Source organism: Pogona vitticeps, chromosome 2 (assembly GCF_051106095.1).
Source record: "Pogona vitticeps strain Pit_001003342236 chromosome 2, PviZW2.1, whole genome shotgun sequence".
Lineage (NCBI taxonomy): Eukaryota > Metazoa > Chordata > Lepidosauria > Squamata > Agamidae > Pogona > Pogona vitticeps.
In genome coordinates this window covers 162,662,382-162,685,963 of record NC_135784.1, presented here as the reverse complement: position 1 = coordinate 162,685,963, position 23,582 = coordinate 162,662,382, and the positions used below count along the sequence as shown (strand labels likewise).

At 43.4% G+C, this 23,582-nt stretch overlaps 1 protein-coding gene across 1 annotated transcript; it reads right to left on the bottom strand.

Annotated features, from left to right (window-relative positions):
- Nucleotides 1–6,301: 6,301 nt before the first annotated feature.
- Nucleotides 6,302–17,574, bottom strand: LOC140703709 (keratin, type II cytoskeletal 3). The gene is made up of 9 exons (XM_072987083.2): nt 17,334–17,574; nt 17,164–17,276; nt 12,202–12,416; nt 11,940–12,000; nt 11,143–11,238; nt 9,343–9,507; nt 8,213–8,338; nt 6,995–7,215; nt 6,302–6,416 (listed from the first exon to the last, which is right to left on the bottom strand). The coding sequence occupies exons 1-9, from the start codon at nt 17,572–17,574 to the stop codon at nt 6,302–6,304; spliced, it is 1,353 nt and encodes a 450-aa protein (XP_072843184.2).
- Between the last annotated feature and the right edge of the window lie 6,008 nt (nt 17,575–23,582).

Here is a 23,582-nt window from a genome sequence, read left to right as displayed (position 1 = left end):
AAAGTCAATATAGGGCCCAGCTAGAATAGCATGGGACTGGTCTGAAGGCAGGAAACCCAGGATCAAGCCCACCCTTATGCAGAGGAGCTCACGGCTTGGCCTTGGGCGAGGCAAACTATCTCAATGCCTCCTGGGTATTGCCCAGAGCTGATGAAGGGTGAACCAAGATGGGACTTAAATCATGTGCTGAATTTGCCCTTATCAGAAGTGAAGTGGGCAGAAATGGGAGGAGGCCCCTTGGGCTCCGGTGCCCAGAATGGAAATCGTCCCACTGGCCCTTGTCACTCGTTGAAGAGCTCCTTGTACTTATCTCCTGCGCTATCCGACTGTTTGATTGTTCTTGTGTACTGGACTTCTTGGAAGGAAAACTGTAAAGTGTCCTGTAAATGAGGGAAACCAATGTCCATGATGCTGACCTCTTATGAGAAAGAGTGAAGCACAGATGTAGCACAGATATAGCAAATGAAGATAAGATAAAACACCATGAATTGATCAGCTCTGAGCTTCCAGACTCACAAACTGCTCCATGCTCTGTGCTTTCATTTCCTTTGTCTTGTATCTGGGCCATGTGATTTATAAGGCTGACTAGGCTGAATACTAGGGGCCCCACAGGGACCAACCTTGGCCCTCCAGATGTCCTTGGACTTCAACTCCCAGAAATCCTGGCCAGCAGAGGTGGTGGTGAAGGCTTCTGGGAGCTGTAGTCTAAGAACCTCTGGAGGGCCAAGGTTGGACACCACTGCTCTAAATGGACCAGGGTCAAGCTGTCGGCTGTAGTGGGGTGAAAGATTGAAGTGCTGGAGGGCTCCCAAAATACCTGAAAGCCCGGAGGTCCAGCCATGGCTTAATTCAGCCCTGCTTTGCAGTCCTCAAGGAAGAGCTTGAAAGCCTAACAACAGCTGGAAAAACCAACAAATATATCAGGATTATTCCTGAAACTCTTTGGTACAAGCGCCAGTCCTCTTCGTCTTCAACAGAGCAGTCTCCTGCTTGCACCACTGTAGCCTGGACGTTGCCTGAGGAAGCTTGGCACACTCTGCCTCTATAGCCTTGATGCCTTGAATTTCCAACAGGATTCCAAAGTTAAAGGTAAATGGTAGAAACTGGAAAGTTGATCCAATGCTATTAGCATTGAAAATTGGATTTTTTTAAAAAAAAAAAAACTTGCCAAATTAAAGCTCTCATCATGCTCACAGTATGTTAGTTGGTGTGGTCTGTGCGGAGGGCATATGGCATTCCAGTCTCCTTCCTCCAGAGGCAAAGCACATAAATCAGCCCAGTCTCTCTTCTCCACCCCACCCTTTTAAAATTATATGTATACTGAATAGACCAACTTTGGCACTATAAATGCGCTTGGCCTAGGTATATTCATTGTCTTTGAATAAATGTTGAAATGTTAAAAAGAAGAAGAACCAAATCAGTGGGGTTGTGTGATTCTGGAGCAACTACACGATGGAACATGGTAGGTGGTTTTCTGGCTACCTGTTTCAATGCAGACACCATGCCTGTGGATCCATCAGGGTATGAGAGAGATGGGGAGTGGGTTTTGTGGCTAAATGCTGACCACAACCCAGATCTCCCAACTCCCAGTTTGCAGTTCTAATCACCAGACCATAATGTATGTCAGCAAAATCACACAGGATAGGAGGGGGGAAAAATAGAGTTCTACCTTTTCATAATAGAAGAGGAATAATGAGATGAATGGAGGATACAGTTGGTTAGGCTGGCCTTTGATCTCATGCAGATCTCCATCATTGCGCTCTTATACTGTATATGTATGCATTCTATCTCAAGTATACATTACTTGCATCTTCCCAACTGATTGGAGAGTTCAGTGATTTAGGCAAGGATTGGGAGTTCGATTCCACACTGTGCCTCCTGGGAGAAGAGGCAGCCTATGTGGCCTTGGGCAAGCTGCACAGTCCCAGAAGGGAAATGATAAACCGCTTCTATGTACTCTTTACTTAGAAAGGGTCACCATAAGTCAGAACTGACTTGATGGCACATAATGAATTAATTACCTTATGTGTCCTCTCATCATGCATATTCATGCATCCTTTTTCTATTGTACTTTCAAATGTTCACATTTTATTTCTCTGAAAAGTCCTGTAAATCTTAGAAATATGCCAATACTTGAGGCAAGGTTTTTTTTGTAAAGGAACATTTTTATCCCACTTATTACCCCCACATGCTTGCTAGTGATTATATAGATTGGCTAGTTAACTGAACTTCAGTGTTCAGATTAAATTCATGTACTATTGGTCGCAGGCAGCTACTGAGCGAACAACAGAAATGTTTAATATTTGACAGAAGTAATGACTTGGGATGAAAGATCTGACAACCAGAAAGAGATGACACAATTTCTAATCTCAAAGCAATCTCTCCCTCAGTGAGTTGGTCAAACTGACAAAGTTGCTAATGGTGGTGATGGGGGAGCCTTGTAGAAGAGTCCTTTTCACCACAACACACAAGGCTTTATGTAATCAAGAAGTCAGATTTATTTCACTGAACAGGTACAAGGAAGGGAAGTTCTAGTCCAAAAGTGAAACAGGAAGCCAAACATTCTCTCCCCTCTCCCCCAACATAATACTTGCTGTAGAGAAGACGCATGGAGAAATTGTTTGTGAGCCAGAAACCTGTTTTCTTCTGGCAAAAACTGCTACAAGAAATTTAGTGATCATAGATTTTTTTTTTTTTGCTACCCTCCAACTAAATACAGTAGGAGAATTTTCTGTTCCTAGGATTTTCTGGAGGCCACTGGGGAACAATGAAATACAGTACTGTAAGAAATAAAATTGGTGTGTGTGTGTGTGTGTGGGGATGAACTATAAATGACTGGATATTCATGTCCAGTTCGGGAAAAATGGTATTTCAGATTGTTAAACCTAGTAATGGCCCCTGGTGACCTAATTCAACAGTACCTGGCTACTCTAGAAGATTTCAAAGGAGCTAGCATCTCTCTTTTAATCCCTGACGACAAGAAAGCATCCTTCCTTCCTTCCTTTGGCAGCTGTTGGGGCTGACTCATTTGGGTCAGGGCTACAAAAGACCCTTGGGGGACCATCTTTGCTCACCACTCCCTTGTAAGAAAAATATATTAATCTGGAATTAGTTAAGATTGCAAAGCAACAGAGGAAATTACAACAGTAGACTTGGAGAACTAAACTGGTTCTCCCATATAGAACATAAGGCAACATGAGGTCAGGCGTCTATAAGCAGGCCAGTAAAACAGCTCTCTCTCTCTCTCGCCTTCTCTCTGTGTGTGTGTGTGTGTTGTGTGTGTGTTCTGTGCTGTCAAATCGAGACTGACTTATAGGGACCCTATAGGGCAGTGGTCCCCAAACTTGGGCCTCCAGATGTTCTTGGACTTAATCTCGCAGAAATCCTGGCCAGTAGAGCTGGTGGTGAAGGCTTCTGGGAGTTGTAGTCCAAGAACATCTGGAGGCCCAAGGTTGGGGACCACTGGGCTACAGGGCTTTCAAGGTAAGTGGGATATTTAAGGAGTGCTTTTACCAGTTTCACTTCTCCAGTGAGTTGCCATGGCCAACTGGGGATTCAGACCCTGTTCTCCAGAGTCTTAGTCTATCCACTCTATTAGTGATGCTCGGTTTATGGGGTCCACATGTTTTGATTTAGACTGATCCATCTCTCCATGTTTTCGAGCTGTCCCACTCCTTTTTGGCACAGCGGTAGGGCTACAGTTCTTTTTGGAGTGATTCAGAGTGCTCCTAATTAGCCCATCCTAGAGCCCATGTAGATGTTTAGTGCTTAGAACTGTGGTGGTGTTATCTGAGATGACAACCTTGTGACATATTGGGTGGGTTGCAGCATTTGAAAGGGGTGACAGAGAACCACCCCTCCTTCATTTTCATTCACTGTACTATTTTTTTTAAATTAAAAATATATTTCCTATTGATGCAGTGCTCTTCTAGATAAACAAGACACATTGGCAGTATTACCGTATTTTTCTGTGTATAAAACACTTTTTCCTAGAATAATTACAGGGAAAATTGAGAATCATTTTATAAACGGAAGGCAGCACCAGGAGATGGAGGCGGGGCAAAGAAGCAGCCGGGCTCGGCCATCTTTCGCGGCTGCCCATTGACTGCTGCCCCAGATTGCCCCCTCCATCGATCGTCTCCTTGTGATCAGGCGGTGGCGGCAGTCAATGGGCAGTAGTGGGAGGCAGCCAAGCCCAGCTGCTTCTTTGCCTACGTCTCCCCATCCTGCTGCTGCTGCCTCCGCCACTGGTTGCGGGGCTCAGTGATCGTGCAGCCCTTTGATCCCTTTCCCCCCCTTCCTTTTGCTAAGGCCCGCGTTTAGGAAGTGGAGAGGGAAAGCAGTGATCAATTTTTCTAATTTGGAATTAGAAAAGGGGGGGTTGTCTTATACATTAGGTTGTCTTATAAACGGAAAAATACGGTATGTGTACCACGCTAGGCAGATGCATTGCTGTTTTACTATACCATACATATAAAGCTGCCATGGTTCGAACACACACAAAAACCTATTCAAGACAATGCAATCCATTATGACTAAAGGTAACACATTTAAAGCTTTAGACTAAAGCTTATATATCATCACATAGTACTTAAGTTTAAATTGTAAACCCCTGTGTAGTTTAATTATGCAGGCTACACAATAATCACAAACACACACTGCTAGTGAGCTGGGTACTCAGAAGGATGTAAGGCTGAGTCAACTTTAAGTTGGCTATCTGAGCCTTTCAGGATCCAATTCAGGTCATGAGCAGAGTCTTGACTGCAATTCTGCAGTTTAACCACTGTGCCACATAGCTCCTCAGTCTTAGGGTACTTAACAGTCAAAGAATACAAAGCTTCAAAAGTTTGAACAGTAATTTTGCAAAGCACATCATAATTCACACATTAGAATGGTTCCATAATGAGATCATCACTTCCCGTCACCCAGAGATATCCTCTTACAAGATAAAAGTTCAGCTAGCCAGAATCCTGTTAGTTAGGCCATCAGCATAAACTTCAGTGGTGAATTGTTGCAAGGTTCCAGTCTATGGGCCATTGTTTCGTTTTCCATTCGTTGACATATTTTTGTTAGAATTTTGATACAGTTAGTCTCTGTGGCTTGAAATAGCTGTATCAGTATCCCATCTACCCCTGGTGATTTATTCCTTCCTAGTGCTTTCAGAGTAGGTTTCACTTCACTTTGTATTGTCAGTGCACATCAAAGGAATCTGTCTTTTCTTTTTAAAAATCTCTTCTGTATACTGTTTCCATATTCTCTTGATTTTCTCCTGGTCAGATTATGTACTTCCCTGATAGTCATTCAACATTCCTAGTCTAGGCTTTAATTTCCCTTTTGTTGTTCTCCTCTGTTTCTTTATACTGCCCATTGTAATAGTTCTCTTTGTCGCTATGTGACCGTCCCAGACACATCTCTACATTTCTAAAATGCATCTGAAAACATATGCATGATCTCTCCCACTCTTTGCTCCATTTTTTATCTTTGCATGACTTGGTATTCACCTGAAGAGCCAGCCCTTCTGTGTTGTTGCAGAGTTCCCTCCAGGTGAAAAAATAATTCAAGGCTCAAAGGAGAAGTGGGCAAAATGTAACCTGTTGGCTGCATGTCTCCCTGTGGTTCCCAGCTGCTTAACACTCCCCCGTGTTCCAATTTCTTTTCAAAACAAGTTTTCCCCCCAAAATGCCAATTATGCCCACCAGGTGGATACTCATGGCCATTTCAGGCCATATTCACATAGGTATCCTAGATAGGAAAAAAATGGAAAGAAAGATAATATTTCCAACGTGTGTTAAAATTGAGTATAGCTTAATGGTTGTTTGGCTGGAGACCCTTCATCTACCAGGTGGTTTGGACTGTAACTTTTTGCTATCAATCATGTCATGCTGGCAAGGGCTTTTGGAAGAAGTTCAAACCTTCTGGAGGACTGAAGTTCCTCTTCCTTGGTGTAAGGTTTGTGTACAGACAGAGGTTAAGTTTGTTCCCATCATGATAAACCATGGTTTGTCATGTTACCTAATCACAGCCATAGTTTGTTGTGATGAATGTAGAGTTGAAATCCAATCAATCCCTCCATTAATGTACATGGATGCCCATAATCTTAGTAATCATGCTGTTTTTATACAGCTTATCTTTTAGGAGCTTCATGTGCTAATCCTGCAGACAGTACACCAGTTCTGTCCATGTATGCATCCAATGTTCATTTCACTTTTGGGCCATTATTTCATGTGATGGGCTGGGCCGTGGACAGCATGCATCGAGTTCACTACAGCTGTAAGAAAATCATGCATTTGGTGAGTGATTCTTACAGCAGTCTTTGCACTTCACAGGCAGGTAATTCAGGGAAATGTTTCAAGTTACAGAAGAAAGCAAGAAGAATCCTCAGCTTACCTTTGTTCACAGGCATTCCTGCATATATTCTGTTTTCAAAAAAGAGAGAGAGAAAATGGGAAAGGAAAGAAGAAGAAAAATTAGACAGAGTAATCATGAGTGCAGTCACACCCTCCCTCTCATGTTCCCCGGAAATTGGCATTGGGAGGCCGTTGACATGGGAGGTAGCCTACACTCGGCTTGTGAACAGATCTGATGGATTGTCTCAACACACCTGAAATAGCTGGCCAAGTATTTTTTTTCAATAGGCACAAAGGTTCTTGCCTCCAGCAAGAGATTTTTTTCACTCCCATTTGTGGCTTGCTGAATTTGTGCAAAACATCTCTAGTGACTTTTCCCTTTTTAAGCTAAGTTCCATGAGTGCACAAGAGTCGGGCTTCAAAATGCTCACAAAGTAGATTTAAAATTCAGTCTCACTGTTGAACCAGAAGTAGCCCAGAATTAACCAGAATGGATTTGAGATCCTTTTCCAGTACCCTACTAAATTACAGATAAATTAAATCTGATCTTGACTGGGAATACCACTGAACTAATCTAATCTAGTCTTTAAAATTTATAAAAAAGAAATGGAATCCTTCATTTTCTGGATATCGTATATTTAATTCACCTGTGTTCTTCTCCCTCTAGTAGTGACTTGTATGTAGCAATCTCAATATCAAGGGCCAGTTTGGTGTTCATGAGTTCTTGATAATCTCGCACAAGGGAAGCTAATTTATCCTTGTGACTCTGGGCTTTCTTCTGAAGCTCCTTGCATTTCGCCTCCGCAGTTTTCAAGGCATGGTCTCCATGATGTTCCGTGTCACGAATGGCTGCCTGAAGGGAACCAACCTGTAAAGGAGACAGGATAGAGGAAACTGAGTAAATATATTTATACTTTGATATTCTGCCAAGAAAGGCACTGAAAGGCACAGGGATTCCTCTTCACCTCAGATCAAAATCTGAGTTGGAGAAGGCTTATGCAGTTGGAATTCTTCCTTGGCCATTTCATTAAATATTTAGAGCCACCAAGGTTTTGTCTTTCTGAGTCAAGAAATACTGATTTTAGGAATATCTTTAAGGAGAATGTTGATCCCATAAAGCATCATTAAAATATTCCTCCTCATTGATTTACGCTGTCTCTTGAGAAGACACCTTGAAGAGATTGTGAAAGCCCATAAGTGTCCTTAGCTTCAGCCAAGAGCAAGACAAAGAACCGTTCCTCTCCTCTAAGTTCTCTCTAATTTGTGCAAAACATACCTAGACAGAACTGGTGTCCTTAGGAAGGAAAGCACGCACCAAGGGCAGAAGGATTGGCTGACTATGGAAAAAGAAGCAAGCAACCCATCCAAGGCTTAAAATGGTTTACTTTCCATTGTTTAAGAAGCAGTTGTCTTGGTTTAGCACAAATCTTCCACAGAAAGCAAAGAGCTGCACAAAATCTTCTACAGTCCTTGCAGATGAAGAGAATAATCTTTCTGTCCTTTATCTCAGAAGACAAGACATGTAAGGATTTACACACTCTAGACCAGCTATTGGTAATCCTGAAGAAAAAAGCAGTTTGGTCTTCATGTTTGCTCTGCCTTAAGACTCTTTGAGTTTCACTTCGCACATCCAGGTTTTTAAGTTCTCATATTGATGTATCACATCTCTGCCTACTACACAAGGATTATTTAAGTAATTGCTTACTCAGACCAGTGTTGCTTGATTCCACCAGAGTACCAGAGCCAAAGGTAGTGCATCTATTTGTAATTATACTTTTTTAAACCACGAAGGCTTAAATCTTTGAGGTTGGAAACTGTACCACAGCAGGCTTGATTCGGATCCACAAACGCAAATGGTTCCCTACCTTCTTCTTCTCCCGTTCCACCTGGCACCGTTTGATCTGGACCAGCCGATTCAGCTCTGCAATCTCGTTCTTATTTTTTTTAAGGTTCTCATGGAACTCACAACATTTGTTCTGGAGATGCTCCATCTAATACCCAGAGAGAGGACAGAAGAGCCATGAAGGTATTAACCATGGGGTGTGGGGTGTGGGGTGGCAGGAGAGCAAAGTTTGGAAAAAGGTGCCTTTTTGAATACCAATGAGCTTTTAGGTAATATCAAACCTAACACCTCCTCAGACAATATCAAACAACCTAGAAACTCTCACATTTTAACCTAGCAAAGGTGACGTGTGTGTGTGTGTGTGTGTGTGTGTGTGTGTGTGTGTGTGTGTGTGTGTGTGTGTGTGTGTGTGTGTGTGTGTGTGTGTGTGTGTGTAAATACAGTTCCAGAATACACCAACCAGAATCGGCCACGATGGCTGAGATACTCAGAAGAGGTAATCCATGAAGTAACCTTTTCCCTTCTTTATGTCATGCGGGGCAATGGTGCAGATGAGGAGAAAATCAAAGAAAACAAATATGGTGGGTATATAAACACCTCATTTTCTATGATAATCTCTGCCTAAACTCTTTTGTAAGGAGAACTATTTCGGTTTTGGTTAATTTTATTAATATCACTTATTATTGTATTATGATACTGCACTGCCATCACTCTAACAATAATAATTATTTCTGCAATAAATTTGATTGAGATGATTGAAATGTGGCTTTTTTTTAAAGACGGTCAGGCATCACCTTTTCTTCTACACCTGGCAAACATTTTAAAGCCACTGAAAAGCATTGATTTTGCCAGTAGGATGCAGAAAAGAGACAATATTTCTGTTGAGAGGGAAATGTGAGGAAAGTTGGCATCAAAAATGTTACAATGAAATTGCAGACAATTAATTCCAAGGTGGCCTCCCCAGAACCCTACTCAGGTCAGGGATTCTTGGTATTTTACTCCAAAATATTTGGAGCCCCCATGTTGCAGAAGCTTGTTTTATACCCTAATTTCTTATATTTTCTTGTTCTCTAGCCCAGTGTTGGCATTCTAGAGTACCAGACTTTTCAATTTCTTAATGGCTGCACCTTATTTCATGCCCGTTGATCTTACCTGGTTCCAGTAAAAGAGATTAACTTCTTCCTTGCTTCTTTGTGCAATGCTCTGATACCAGCTTTCAATGTTTTGGATTAGGGCATCCATATCCAGGCACCTCCTGTTGTCCATGTTGACAATCACAGATGTATCATGGAGTTGGTAATCCAACATCGAACATTCCTGTTGGTTGCACAGAATTTGAGATTTTAAACTTCAGACATGGAGACACATGGAATTAGCAACCTCTGTTAAAGCAGAGGAAGATCAAGTAGTTTACCTAAGTTAGGTCACAAAACGAAAGAAAAACCTCACCAAGTCTTCCAGCCTTGAAGAACACAAAGCTTTGTGACTCTTTTGCAGTCATAGTGCTGGTTCACAAAGGATCCTATCATCTTACACAAAGGATCAAATTGTAGAGATGGTTTTAGCTGACTACAGTAAATCAAGAGTGGGAAACTTTTTCCATTCCAAAGTTCAAAATCCTTTTCAGAGAAGTTTTTGGGAGCATCATTCAATGTCAGGTGGGAGGTCCCAAGACAGAATGAAGAGTGAGACTCCAAATATCAGCATACAGTATCTATAATACTGTCACGTGTTCCCCATATATATACTGTATATATACCTCATATATATGAGTATGTGTGTGTGTGTGTGTGTATAAATAAATAAATAAATAAATAAATTAATAAATAAATAAATAAATAAATAAATAAATAAATAAATAAATAAATAAATAAATATGGGGAACACATGACAGTATAACTTGGGGCTATAGGCAGAGGAAAGCCCACCACCCTTGCGGTGGGCCCTGGGCTAAATGGCCCTGCTGCCCCTCACTAGTAGGGCCTACCCTTCACCCATTTTCATGGTCCCTTCCTCAGGCAGCAGGAGAGAGAATTAGGCAGGAAGTTGCTGCTAATTCACTTTGCTATGACTTTCATGGCTGTCTCCTGCCTAAAGAAGCTGGGAAGTACTGAGGACACTTTAAGAGTGGGAAGACCTTTAACCTGCCTAACATCACAATGCGGTGTATCCATAGATAGAGCATGAACTGTACAAAATGCCTTTGGTTGACCACAAACATTAGTGAGTCAGTAGGATTCCCATGTGGGAAAGGATACCAGCTCTTAAGAAAGAAAGAGCCAATGGCTGGAGCTCATGGGCAGACAACATTCTTTGCATGAAGACGGCCCCAGTCTTATTCCACAGATAGATGGATGGGTAGCCTCCTTTGGCTACAGAAGAACCAAAGCTTCTCTTCCAGGCTGGCCTTATCATTAGACAGAAGGAGGCTCCTGCCTCAGACAGCAGGTTCTGGTGGAGGTGGCAGCAAGGTCCTGGCTGGGTGTGTGTGTGGCAAAATTCTAGATGCCAGGCAGCCTGCCTTGTATCCCTTGATTTAATCTGGTGGCCTCAGGGGCCATGAAGAATGCCCTGTTCCTACCTGTTTCCCCGAAAATAAGACCTAACCTGAAAAATAAGGCCTAGTATGATTTTTCAGGATGCTCGTAATATAAGCCCTACCCCCCCTCAAAAAATAAACCCCAGTTCAGAAAAACCCCGCCCTCCACCCTTGTGCAGCAGCCAGAAGAAGATGACATGACTGTAAAATAAACCATCCCCTGAAAATAAGCCCTATTGCATTTTTTTGGAGCAAAAATTAATATAAGACCCTTATATTACAGGGAAACACTGTAACTGTGAAGTAGAATTCAGCTCAGCAAGATATGGATGTGTGCCAGAGTCAACCTGATACAAATGGCTTGGCTGAGGGAATAAGATGTGCTTCCCATGGAGAAACATAAGGATACAAACCTTTGCAAAGAAATTTCTCAGGAAATCAACATTTTCTTCCAGAAGCTCCCTCTTCAGCTCCAGTTCTTTCTGGTGTTTAAAGGCTCTATCAACATCCTGAGGGAGGTGAAAAATGGGAAGAACTATTCATATATTCTCAAAGTCAAGGACATTGGTGTTGAGGGAAACCAGACTGCCACCAATCCTTGAAGAATAACACTATTTAAAGTGGAATACCTCTGATCAGAATCTGATTCTAATTTCCCAGCGTGTGGGTGGAATATTCTTCATTTATTTATAGGTATTCCACAACTGCCACATCACATTGTCTAGAATTATTTACCTCTTGGGACTCCTGTCTATGTAATGCTGCAAATGTCTATTCACTCCCCCACGCTTGCTTGAGGCATCTTCAAAGTCCTTGTACGAATGATGAATAAATTTTGGGCAGGAAACTCATGGAGTGAGGGTAGCTTAGGGTCTAACCAATGTGTGCGCGTGTGTGTGGGGACTTCACCTGCAAATTTGGGGATCCCACCTGCTCTAGTCAGAAGCCACCTGTACCAGCAGCGAGATTTAAATCTCACCTACTTGTGCATGGTGGTTGCAGACCGAGTAGGGAGACATGCCTGCTTCCTTGTGTATAAAGAGCCAAACTGCATCTTCTATATATTTAGAATGCCGTAGCTGAATTGTCAGTTGTCTCTAAATTATATAATTTAAAATTGTGTAATTTCCTTTGTATTTTATTTTTTCCCCATTTTTAAATACTTTCGTATTTTTCCCCCATTCAAAAAACTATGTAGTGCCTTCCTCACCTGCTTGAGCAAGATAAACTCATTCTCTGCATTTGTCCGTCTGTTGAGTTCTTCCTCATATCTTTCAGCATGTCAGAGAGAGAGAGAGAGGGAGAGGGAGAAAGGGGTGTGTGTCAATCAATACAAACAGCAAGTGGGAGCTGCACTAAAGTACCGGTACTCGAGAGCGCGCATCTGGAATCCTGTCTGGCCCCAGGATCCCTCGCACAGTGAGAACCGCCTGGGTTCCTCCAAAAGGGTTTAGGGTCTCTGTCATCCTTACTTGTGTCGATTCTCTTCAATCAAATCCTGTAAGGCTTTGTGCTGGCTCTGGAGCTGGGCCTTCTCACACAGGAGGGAGCTCAGTTTTCCTCTCAGGTTGCCGATGTAATTTTCACAGAGGGATGTAAGATCTTTCTGAACCATGGGTGCTTTGTGGGATTGCAGAAGCTCCCACTTGGTTGCCAGTGCCTGGTTCCTCTGCTCCAAACATCTGACCTGACACACACACACACGCACAAAAGAGAAGGTTGTTTTTTAAGGTTAAGCAGGAGAGTTCCCCCCCACCCCAAAAGGAATTAATGTGTTAATGATACTGTTTGTGGCTACCAAGAATCATCGAGGGGGAGGAACCTTTGTCCTTCCAGTTGGTTTGGCCTACAACTCCAATTAGCCCCATGTTGTCAAAGGCAAGGGATTGTGGGAATTGTATTCCATATGTCTGAAGGGTGACATTTCCCCCCACCCATGATTTAGGTTTTGGCGTACAGCTCAGTAAACTACACACTTCTCAGATCTGCTTTGTTTTCAATAGAACCCCAGTTCCACCTGGATGTAAAGCAGAGGCTCGGGAAGGCATTCAGAGAACTGCAGAACTTGCCAACGTGCTCAGCCTGGGCATTTATTTTCAGTGCCACAACTGGAGCTTGTACACAAGTCCTTTCATATATGAATCCGCTCCTATTGGCACCATTCCTCCAAGATCTGCTGATTTTAGTGGCCGAATACAGGAAGTAAACAAATTACATGTTTTTGGTTGCAGCTCTAAATGGGTGAAATGATTTTGCAGTCTGAATGTTAGGCATGTGCTCTGTCTTTGGACAAAGGTATCAATATATCACCCACATCGGTGATATCTGTTCATTGCTGGTGTGATCACAGGGCAGGGCGAAGAACCACTGGTCAGCCATGGGACGGAGCGACAACACCCGCCTGGATCCCTCCTATTGCATCTGACATTCACCTACCACATTTAGAAGGGGGGAAAGAGAAAGGAAAACTCAGGAAGATAAAGGAGAGGACGTGATTCAAACATGAGCCCTTTGTGGCTACAGCAGCACTAATTTCATATGTTGGGGAGGCAGAGGGAAAGGACAGGAAACTTAGGACTGCTGGCCTGCTGCCTTGTCCTTTGAAGAAGGAATCAAAGAGAGTTGCACCCATTTCCCTTTTAAGGCTGTTCTTATCTTCATTTAGGTGTGTGAGAATTTCTCTTGGTAGCTGGGGTTAAAAAAGAAAGGGAAAAATAAAAATCCAAAACAACATTGTTGTTGGTACCCTTCTGGCCTTGCCATCTATGACCTGGCCTTGCCATAAGTGTTTTTTCATTTGCAGGAACTGGGTCTTCATGAGAACTAGAAATGCACAAATACGATGTTATGGAACATGGCCAAAATGGCCCTGAAAAGACGCGGTGCATGTTGACCCCAAACCTGTGTGCCCTTTATTCAGGGACAGAGGCCAGGGGTGGCTACAAATTCGTTCTGGACATCCTTGAAGAAGGAAAACCGAAGCACCAGAATGGAATATTCTCCGTTGCTTCTCTCTTTGAAAAATAAAAACCTGGTCAACAAAGCAGTGTGATACCAAGTTTATCTCCTGGACAGCTGTCCGTTCTGTGGGGAGTGGAGCAGGGGATCAGGAAGAGGATAGCTCAGCACCCTCTTATCAAATGGCAGTTCCTAGGATTATGATGGGGTGTGTCATGGTAATGGTATGAAACAGGTAGAATTCTATAATGTACGCATATCATCAGATGGTGTGGTAAGAAATTATATACCAAAAACAGGGAGCTCTTGGTGTTTAATTTCTAAAGACCTAAGGCACTGTCTACCTCAAAAGTTCTTCATAATTTCGGGTGTTGGGAGTGCCAGTGTGGAGAAATGAAGTGGAAAATATGTTTGATTGAGACTCAGGTTCAAATTCCATGTCAGCCACAGCATTTACAGTACTAGGAGACTTTGGACTAGTCACTGCCTCTTCACCTGTTCTATAGCTCACAGGGTTGTTCGGAAGATAACACTGAAGGGTCATCTATGATAATAATTACATGCAATCAAGTCAGTTTCATCTTATGGCAACTTCCTCTAGAGTTTTCCACATATAGAGAAGCAGATGACCATTTCTTTTTTCTGGGAGTGTACAGCTTGCCTAAAACCACATAGGATGTCTCATCACATAAGAAAGATCATGCAGAATCAAGCCCCCGACCTCTATTTATTTATTTATTTATTTATTTATTTATTTATTTATTTATTTATTTATTTATTTATTTATTTATTTAATTTTATTTTATTTTATTTTATTTTATTTTATTTTATTTTATTTTATTTATATCCCGCCTATCTGGTTGGGTCAGGACCACTCTGGTTCCTCAGCCAGGTCCTGAAGTCACTGAGCTACCCAGCTAGTTGAGATCATCTGTACTAACCCACCTCTGCTTGAACAGAAACTCATGCACAGAGGAAGTTGCATCCAATTTAGCTTGAAGGCCAGTGGGCTTTTGTCCGTCTCTGTGTGCTTTGCTTCTCAAAAGGAAAAAAGGCATTTTAAGCAGATTACAGAGACCCTGAGCTCTGTTGTTTGAAAGCAAAGGATGTTGCAGCTTTAAAATTCCTTAGCAATCGGTTTCATGTTGAGACAAGAAATGAGAAAGATGATTTCAGTGAAGAGTCACTCCATCCCTACTCAGGATTTACACCACATGGAAAAATAGAATTGGATAACATATCCATATCCTCTGCACCTCTGCATGTATTACAGTGGTGCCTCGCTAGGCAGTTACCCCGCATGACAGTTTTTTCTCTAGACATTGACTTTTTGCGATCGCTATAGCGATTCGCAAAACAGTGTTTCCTATGGGGGAATTTCCCTGGATAATGTTTGGTTCCTGCTTCGCAAACCAATTTTCGCTAGACAACGATTTTGACAGCTCCCTCTGTGCTCGCAAAACAGGTGTTTTTGGGACTTAAGCTTCGCAAGACAGCGATTTAAACAGCTGATTGGCAGTTCGCAAGGCAGCTTTCCTATGGCTGATCTTCGCTAGACAACAATGATTCTTCCCCATTGGAACGCATTAAACAGGTTTCAATGCATTCCAATGGGGAAATGCTTTTCGCTAGACAATGATTTCGCTAAATAGCGATTTTAGTTGGACGGATTATCATCGTCTAGCGAGGCACCACTTGTATTAAGATAATGAGATTTTTGCATGACTGTCCTCCCCAGAGCTAAAGGGTGTGATATATGTTGTCCCTCCTTCACATGGTGAAGCTTTAATGTCTCACAAGGTAGCCATTGCGACAATCTCCATCACCACAACACAGCAAAAATAAAATAAAAATAAAAATATTTTTAAATCAACAAACCAGACTAGCAGCTTTCATCCCTAAGAGGAGCAGGGCTTTTATAAAGCTAATGATTCTTAATTCTTCCTTCAGAACTAAGCAACCAAATCACTTTGACTTGCAACAAGGGCAGTTCAGCATAAGAGACTCTTCTTGGGGAAATCCACCATTTGCACTTGCTTTTGTGCCACTGTTCTCATGCAGTTCTGTTAGTTTCATCTTTCAGTTTGTGGAGGAAGCGCATGAGTGGGTGAGTTTTGTAGGTAAAGTTGTCATCCCTGCTAATGATTTAATGGTTAAATCAGACGTTGGTAATTGGTTCCATTGTCATACTGCTCTAACAGTAATTTCTTAGCTGTTAGAGCAGTACAACAATGGAAGCAAATACCTCAGGAGGTGGTGAGAGGTCCAACACTGAAGGCATTAAAAAGAAAATTGGACAAACATCTGTCAAATCTGTTTTGATTTGGATTCATGCATTGAGTGGGGGGTTGGACTTAATGGCCTTCTAGGCCCCTTCCAACTCAATTCGTCTATGATTCTAATAAAAAATGCTTAATCTTCCACCTCTTTTAGCTCTGCCCACTACACCAGGCCTCCTTTATTATTACAATATCCCTATGTGGTTAATCATTTATTATTTTTATTACTGATTTCATTATTAGCTTTCATAAGCTGTATCTTCATCTACCCAACAACCTAGGACAATGTACAATAAAATAAATAACATGTTAAAACTTTATACACAAAAATAGGGAACCACAGGAGTACAAATTATCAAAGAAAAAACCCACAATATAATAACAGCTAAGAACATGTCAAATTTAGAATCAGAGATGGATTAAATATGAAATATTTAAAAATGGATGGAAGAGAGCTATCTGCATTGCCTGCATAAAGCAAAATAAGGAAGGAGCCAACCTGTGGGAGAGACAGGGGCCAATATTTGGCTCAAAATCCCCCAGCAAATTTGAGGGGTAAGTTAAAAAGCTAATATGGTTTGAATATGAAACTGCATTTAGATTGCACAATAAGCGATGTTACTTCATAATGAAATTTGAAGCCATATCATGAACGATGAGTACATATTTTCCCCCACCTCACCGCCTGCAACTGGCTTTGATTCCAGCCACCCTAACATAGTCTCTATCTCTGTCTCCCCAAAACCCTCTCTCTACCACAGTGAGTAAAACCTGTGGGCTTTAAAAGTCACCGCCCTTCCTTAAAAGAAAAAAAAAAAGAACATTTGTTCTCAGCACAACATGTAGTTTAGGTCTTATCGTAATGATTGGGCTACTACACAGGGAACCCCAGAATATTCCACCCACCACCAGCACCAATCTCCAGAAACACTGCTTTTCCATGGAATAATTCAACACAACCAGCCACCATACGTATATACAGTAATTAAGTATTGTGACACACACAGGTGTATATTCCTCATGCCTTAGTCGGAATCTGATGATTATAACACAAAGTTAATGTTTAGCACTTCCTTGAGAAGTGAGACAGATAAGTTAAATTCCAAATCTAGTCCTGAATCTCCAACCACCTGTGTAAGACAGTCTCCTTCAGCCTTGGATGAGAAGCAAAGAAAAAGGAAAACAAGATTTTCTCACCTTGTCAATGAAGGAAGCAAACTGGGTGTTGAGGTCCTTCATTTGCTCTTTCTCGTGTGCTTTGACCTGATGATCTTGGGGGTCAACACCCAAACATAGAGGTTCTGAGATCCCTTCATGGATCCTTTCACTTTTGCGTCTAGTAGTGGCTGGGCTGCCAAAGCTAAAGCTTCCTGAAATAAAACTATCTCCACGGTTTGTTCCTCTGTGCCCTGAACCATAGGAAATCCTATGCATTTGACCAAAGTTATGGAAACTTCTGCTGGTGTTGCCTTCTCCACGGTAGCTAGTGGTTATGGAAGGTTGACCGATGGAGGTCTTGCGGAATCGGATCCCACCACCGTCTCCAACTGAAGAGGCAGACGTAAAGCCTCTTCTTCTGCGAGAGCAACTGAAGAACTGTTGGCCCATCGTGCCTCAGCTGGTGAAGTTCCCAAAGAAACAGGGCCAATGAAGGACAACAGTGGAAAGAGCTCCTTTGATGGAAGTTCTGGAACAGCTCCTTATATGCAGTAGACAGTCTGAAAATTCACGGTGTTAATTTAGGATATTACTGGGTTTGTCTTGCCTAGCAGCAAGGCATAAATGAAGTACCGGATGAGAACAGGAAACCTTCTAAATGCACCCTTTGCAGAATTCAGTCAGAAGGCACTCATTTCCTCCTTCACTATGAGGAAGATGCATGTGACATTAACCTGGAGGGCAAAGACATTGAACAAGTCTACCATATCTGCTCCTTCTTACACTTGTCTGGTTCTATTCTCCTCCTTGGCACTGTCCTCAGAAATGTACCCTTTACTTTCAAACAAGTGGGCTGTAGGAATACAAAAATCTGTCCGTTTTGCCTTCCCCTACATTTTAATGCATTTTTCAAACATCCACTTGTTTCCATCCCAGATATCTGACTTGCTAAATTTAGCATGTTCTTTTTTAAAAGAGTACTTAAATGAAAATATTACACCTCTGTGCTGGCCAAATTAAATGGGGCAGTGATTCTCAGAAGGGAGAAGTTTTACCTGCCAGCAGGGATGAGGACTTGAGTGGTGGGACTCGCTGTCAAGTCAGACTTAAGTCATACCAGTTGACTTGACTTAGGACTTGACTCGGGTTTTTCTTTCAGCGACTCAGACTTGACTTGTGACTTAGAACCCACTTATCCCCTCTATTTTATATGGGGAAAAGAGTTTGCTTTTAATAGGAGCTCCAACTTGGGATTTGGGATTCAAGACTTGGACTTTGGACTTGGACCCAAAGACTTGCCAACATCCCTGCCTGCCAGTAGATGATGATGATGATGATGATGATGATGATGATGATGATTGTTGTTTGTTTGTTTGTTTGCTTGTTTGTTTGCTTGTTTGCTTGCTTGCTTATTTATTTATTTATTTATTTATTTATTTATTTATTTATTTATTTATTTATTTATTTATTTATTTAACTTATATACCGCCCATCTAGAACTCGTCTACTCCGGGCGGTTTACATAAAGCATAAAAAAATAAACTAAAGGTAAAATCCAAATTCATCACAGAGTCCAAGATGAGAAAAGAAAAAGAGGGAAAAAAGAAAAGCAATCGGCTAGGTGATGGCTGCAGGGAAGGCCTGCCTGTATAGCCATGTCTTCAGATTGGTCTTGAAGGCTGTGAGCAAGGGGGGCAAGCAGATCTCTGCAGGTAAGTTGTTCCAGAGGCGAGGGGCCCGTTGCTGATGGGAGGAGGGAGAAAGGGATGCTGACCTTAATTCAGCATTAAAAAGGGTTGGATTCAAGCTCAGTATATCTGGATTAACCACTAAAACCCTGGGCTTGGATAGACAAATCACACAGGTCCAATTTCTTCCATATTTGTTCCTGTTGGTGAATACGTTCATTGATCATCAATGGAAGATTTGACAAATACAAAATCAAAGATACAATTAACATCCGCCTGCCCAAATAATTCTCCTGGTCACTCATTTTAGGGTGCTGCTCTGAAAAGCGCATTCAGAAACCACTGTTTCTCTTGTCCCCAGCAGCAAGCTGAAGTTGCTCAGATATGCAAAATCTTGCTTAAGAAGCAATAGCAGGTTGTGCTAACAATGCAGTCGTTAGTTCTCCAGCACAATCATCCCTGAGAGCCTTTTGATGCATGAGCCCTCCCTATAGATTCAGGCATGAAAACCTGATGCTGTGAATGGATGGCCATATCAGTTTGGCTGAAATCATGCTGCTCAACTGAAGCCATGACAGGCAGATGTTGTTATCAGCTACAGCAGTTTTTCGGAAATTAAAAACTTCTGATTAGGATCTTTTCAACATGGGGAAATTTATTTTATCCTTGCGGTGGCAATTTCAGAAATTAAAGGCTCCTCTTCCATCCCACAGCCCCCAACAGCTTCCCCGCAACAAAAGAGAGCTTCATCAGCCTTACACAGTGCAAATTAAGGGAACAGGATTTCAGCCAGTACATCTCATATTTCCATTTTGAGAAGTTGATGGACTGTTATTGTTGTTGTTGATATGTACTGTCAGGTTGCCTCTGACTTGTGGTAACCCTATGAATGAGTGATCTCTAGCCTGTGGCCTCCTTTATTTGGTTTTCATCTTTTCTTGCCACCTTCCACCTTTCCCATCATTATTGTCTTTTCCAGCGAATCTTGCCTTCTCGTGATGCCCCCAAAGTAGAATGGCCTCAGTTCCAACATTTTTGCCTCCAGATGTTGTTCAGGCTTGATTTGATCTAGGAGTCACTTGCTCGTGTTTATGGCAGCACAGGGTATCCTCAAAGCTCTCCTCCAGCAACACATTTCAGACAAATCAATTCTTTTCCTGTCAGCTTTCTTAACTGTCCAACTTTCACCCCCATACATGGTGATCAGAAATATATGTGTGTGGATGGTCTTAGTCTTGGTCTCCAGTGACACATCCTTGCACTCTATGATCTTTTCTAATTCCTTCATCACTGCCCTTTCCTAGTCTCCTTCTGATATCATGGCTACAGTCTCCATTTGGACTGATGGTTGAACCAAGGTATACAAAATTGCTAACTCTTTCAATTTCTCCATTGTCAACCTGAAAGTTGTGTAGTTCTTCTGTAGCTGTGGTTTTTGTCATCTTATTGTTCATCTGCAGTCCTGCTTCATTGCTTTCCAAGGTTCCTTCTAAGGTGCGCACTTGCATGCGCCTGCACAACTCTGCCTCCTTCCATACAGCTTTCCTCCTCCTCCTCTGTGCAGCAATTGTTTTCAGGGGTTTATTTTGGTTCTGGGACTGAGTTGCACATAAGAGAGGCGCAATCCCACCCAGCCGGGTGAAAAACGAAAGGGTAGGTTGACGTACAGTGGTGCCTCGCATAGCGACGTTAATCCGTTCCGGATTAATCGTCGCTATGCGAAAACATCGCTGAACGGAACGGAAAAAGCCATAGGAACACATTAAACTTTGTTTAATGTGTTCCTATGGAGGATAAACTCACCGTTCAGCGATGTTCCTCCATAGGGGTGACCATTTTCGGTGCCTCTAAAGCGAGGCAGCACAGCGGGTCGGCCATTTTGGAACCGCCGACCAGCTGACCGAAAATGGGGCCTTTGGCATTTTCCCCCAGCTGAGTGGCGGGAGCTTCAAAGCCCCGCCGCTCAGCTGGGGGAAAATGTCAGCAGTCGGCGGTGGCTTTGGATGGACCCCAAAGCCACCGCCGACCGCCGACATTTGCCTTCCGAGCTCTCAAAGGGCTTCCCCGCCACACATTGGAGAAAGCCCTTTGAGAGCTCAGAAGGCTCTCAGCGGCGGCGGGGACAGGGTAGGGGGTGTCCGAATGGCTTCCAGGCGAAGCACTGGAAGCCATTCGGAACCCCTCTGCCCCCGCCGCCGCCGCTTGGATCCAGCCCCCGGCCGGTTCCCCTTGCATGGTCTGATCCGACCATGCAAGGGGAACTGGCCGGGGGCGAATCCAAACTCCTACCACCACCGCCACCGCTTGGATCCGGCCCCCGGCCGGTTCCCCTTGCATGGTCGGATCCGACCATGCAAGGGGAACCAGCCGGGGGGCGGTTCCAAGTGGCGGCGGTGGCGATGGGGCTTGGATCCGCCTCCCGGCCGGTTACCCCATTCATGGCCGGACTCCTGAGAGTCCGACCATGGAAGGGGAACCGGCCGGGGGGCGGATCCTAGCCCTGGATGCCTGATAGGCATCCGGACCCCTGCCGCCGCCGTTGGATCCGCGTCGCGGCCGGCTACCCCATCCATGGTCGGACTCCTGAGAGTCCGACCATGGCGGGGGTAGCCGGCCGCGGCGCAGATACAAGCGGCGGCGGCGGCAGGGGTCTGGATGCCTTTCAGGCATCCGAAGGGGAATCCCGGCGGTGGCCTCGGAAGGACCCTTCGGAAGGGTCCTTCCGAGGCTACCACCGGCATTTTCCCCCAGCTGAGCAGCGGGAGCGGTCCTTTGGAGGCTCCCGCCACTCAGCTGGGGGAAAATGGGGCCTATGGGGAAAACATCACAAAGCGATTTTTCCCCATAGGCAACATCGCAAAGCGATGGCAAAAGAGATTGCTTTTTTGCCATCGCTATTCAGATTCATCGTTAACCGGGGCACTCGTTAAACGAGGCACCACTGTATTCTTCTTTCATTTTCACTGAAAGTCATTTGAAGTCATTGCGATTCGCATATTTGAAATTACGGATGTTTCTTCCACCATTTTTCACTCCTCCTCCATCTGAATCTAGTCTGGCTTTCTATACGATTTGTTCTGTGCATGGATGGAACAGATAAGGGGATAAAATGCCTCTTTGTCTTGATGGACGGTACCTCCCAGAATCCCTGAGTATTCACATTTTGTTTAGAGCTTCTTGGAGTTGGAGTCCAAAAACATGTAGAAATAGCAAGCGTGTTAGAGAGAACAGTTAAAAGAATGTAATAACTGTGTTCCTCAAGTCAGCTCCAACTGATGTCCACCTTTCATGGGGCTTTCTAAGCACAGAGTATTCAGCAGAGGTTTCCCATTCCCTTCTTCTAGGGGTGTTCTAAGGGTGGCGCAGCTCGCCCAAGGCCACACAGGCTGGCTCGTTTTTCAGGAGGAACACCAGGGCATGAGACTCCCAGTCCCTGGCTCAGCAGCCAGGTGCACCGACTCAGTGATAGACATCTCTAAACAACAGAGTGGTAGGAAGAGATGCCCATGGAAAGTTATGAATATTCTGTGATTGATACCCTGTAAATGATATCATTATAAAAACAACCCGTACTACCCCTGCTAATTGTCATAATAATAGATTGTACTTGGCATTTGGCAGTTTTCAAAAGATTAAATGAATGCGAAAGAATGTTTACAGTCCCCCCTGGCAGTGTCCTCATGAACGACAGATTATTTGCCCCTTGGTGTTAGGGCGCAGACGTTAATTCAAATGTTGTGGGGGAAAGCACTTGTCTCTTATCAAACGTCAGAGGGTTGTGCCCACTTGGCACCCACTTTTCTGGCTCCTTTTTTTTTGCTATCCAGTCAGAGCTAAGCACCATTCTGAGCCTTAGGCCAAGGCAAGGCTGATATTGCCACTGCGTGTAGACTCACTCAGCGAGAAGCTGGGGCCAGCTAGCACTTCTTGAAGAATCTGCCTGTCCAGCAGGCAGGTTTGTAAACATATATTTATCAGACTTCCTCCTGACTTTTCCAGGTGTGAGCTTAAAGCATTTCAGGTGCACACCTGGAAATGTAATTTGTAATTAAGCACCCTGTTTACTGTGGCCAAAAGGAAGTAAGAGTATGCTATGGGTTGATTTCAACACCGTGGCCATGCTAATCTCTTTCATCCTGTATAAGAAAGGTAAAAGCACTGTGGCACCTTATGGACTAATGTATTTATTTCAGTGTGACCTGTTGGGAACAACAATCTGCACCCACACACACACAGAGAACAACGTTTTCAGACCAGTGGTACCCACCTTAGGTCCCCAGATGTTCTAGGACCAAAATTCCCAGAAGCCTTCACCACTAGCTGTGCTGGTCAAGATTTCTGGGAGTTGCAGTCCAAGAACATCTGGGGACCCAACATTGGGAACTACCGACTTAGACTATAGATTAATATACAGAGAATACATGATTGGAGAGTTAGGGGTTGATGATGGTCAGCAGTGTCTCTGTGCAATGTTCCCTCTCTGCTGCACACGCTTGCATGTGCTCAGCACTGCATCAATCCCACACAGACAGTTTCACGCTCTGGCCATTTGCTTCCAATTGCAGCCAGAGCCCCACTTTATGGATGGGGCAGAGCCCCACACAGTGCTAGAAAAAAAATGAGAGGTGATGTTGGAAACAGGACAATCTGTATGCAAGAGATTGTTGTGGGTTTTTTTGGGCTCTTTGGCTATGTTCTGAAGGTTGTTCTTCCTAATGTTTCTCCAGTCTCTGCGGCCGGCATTTTCAGACAGAGTGCTGTCCTCTGAGG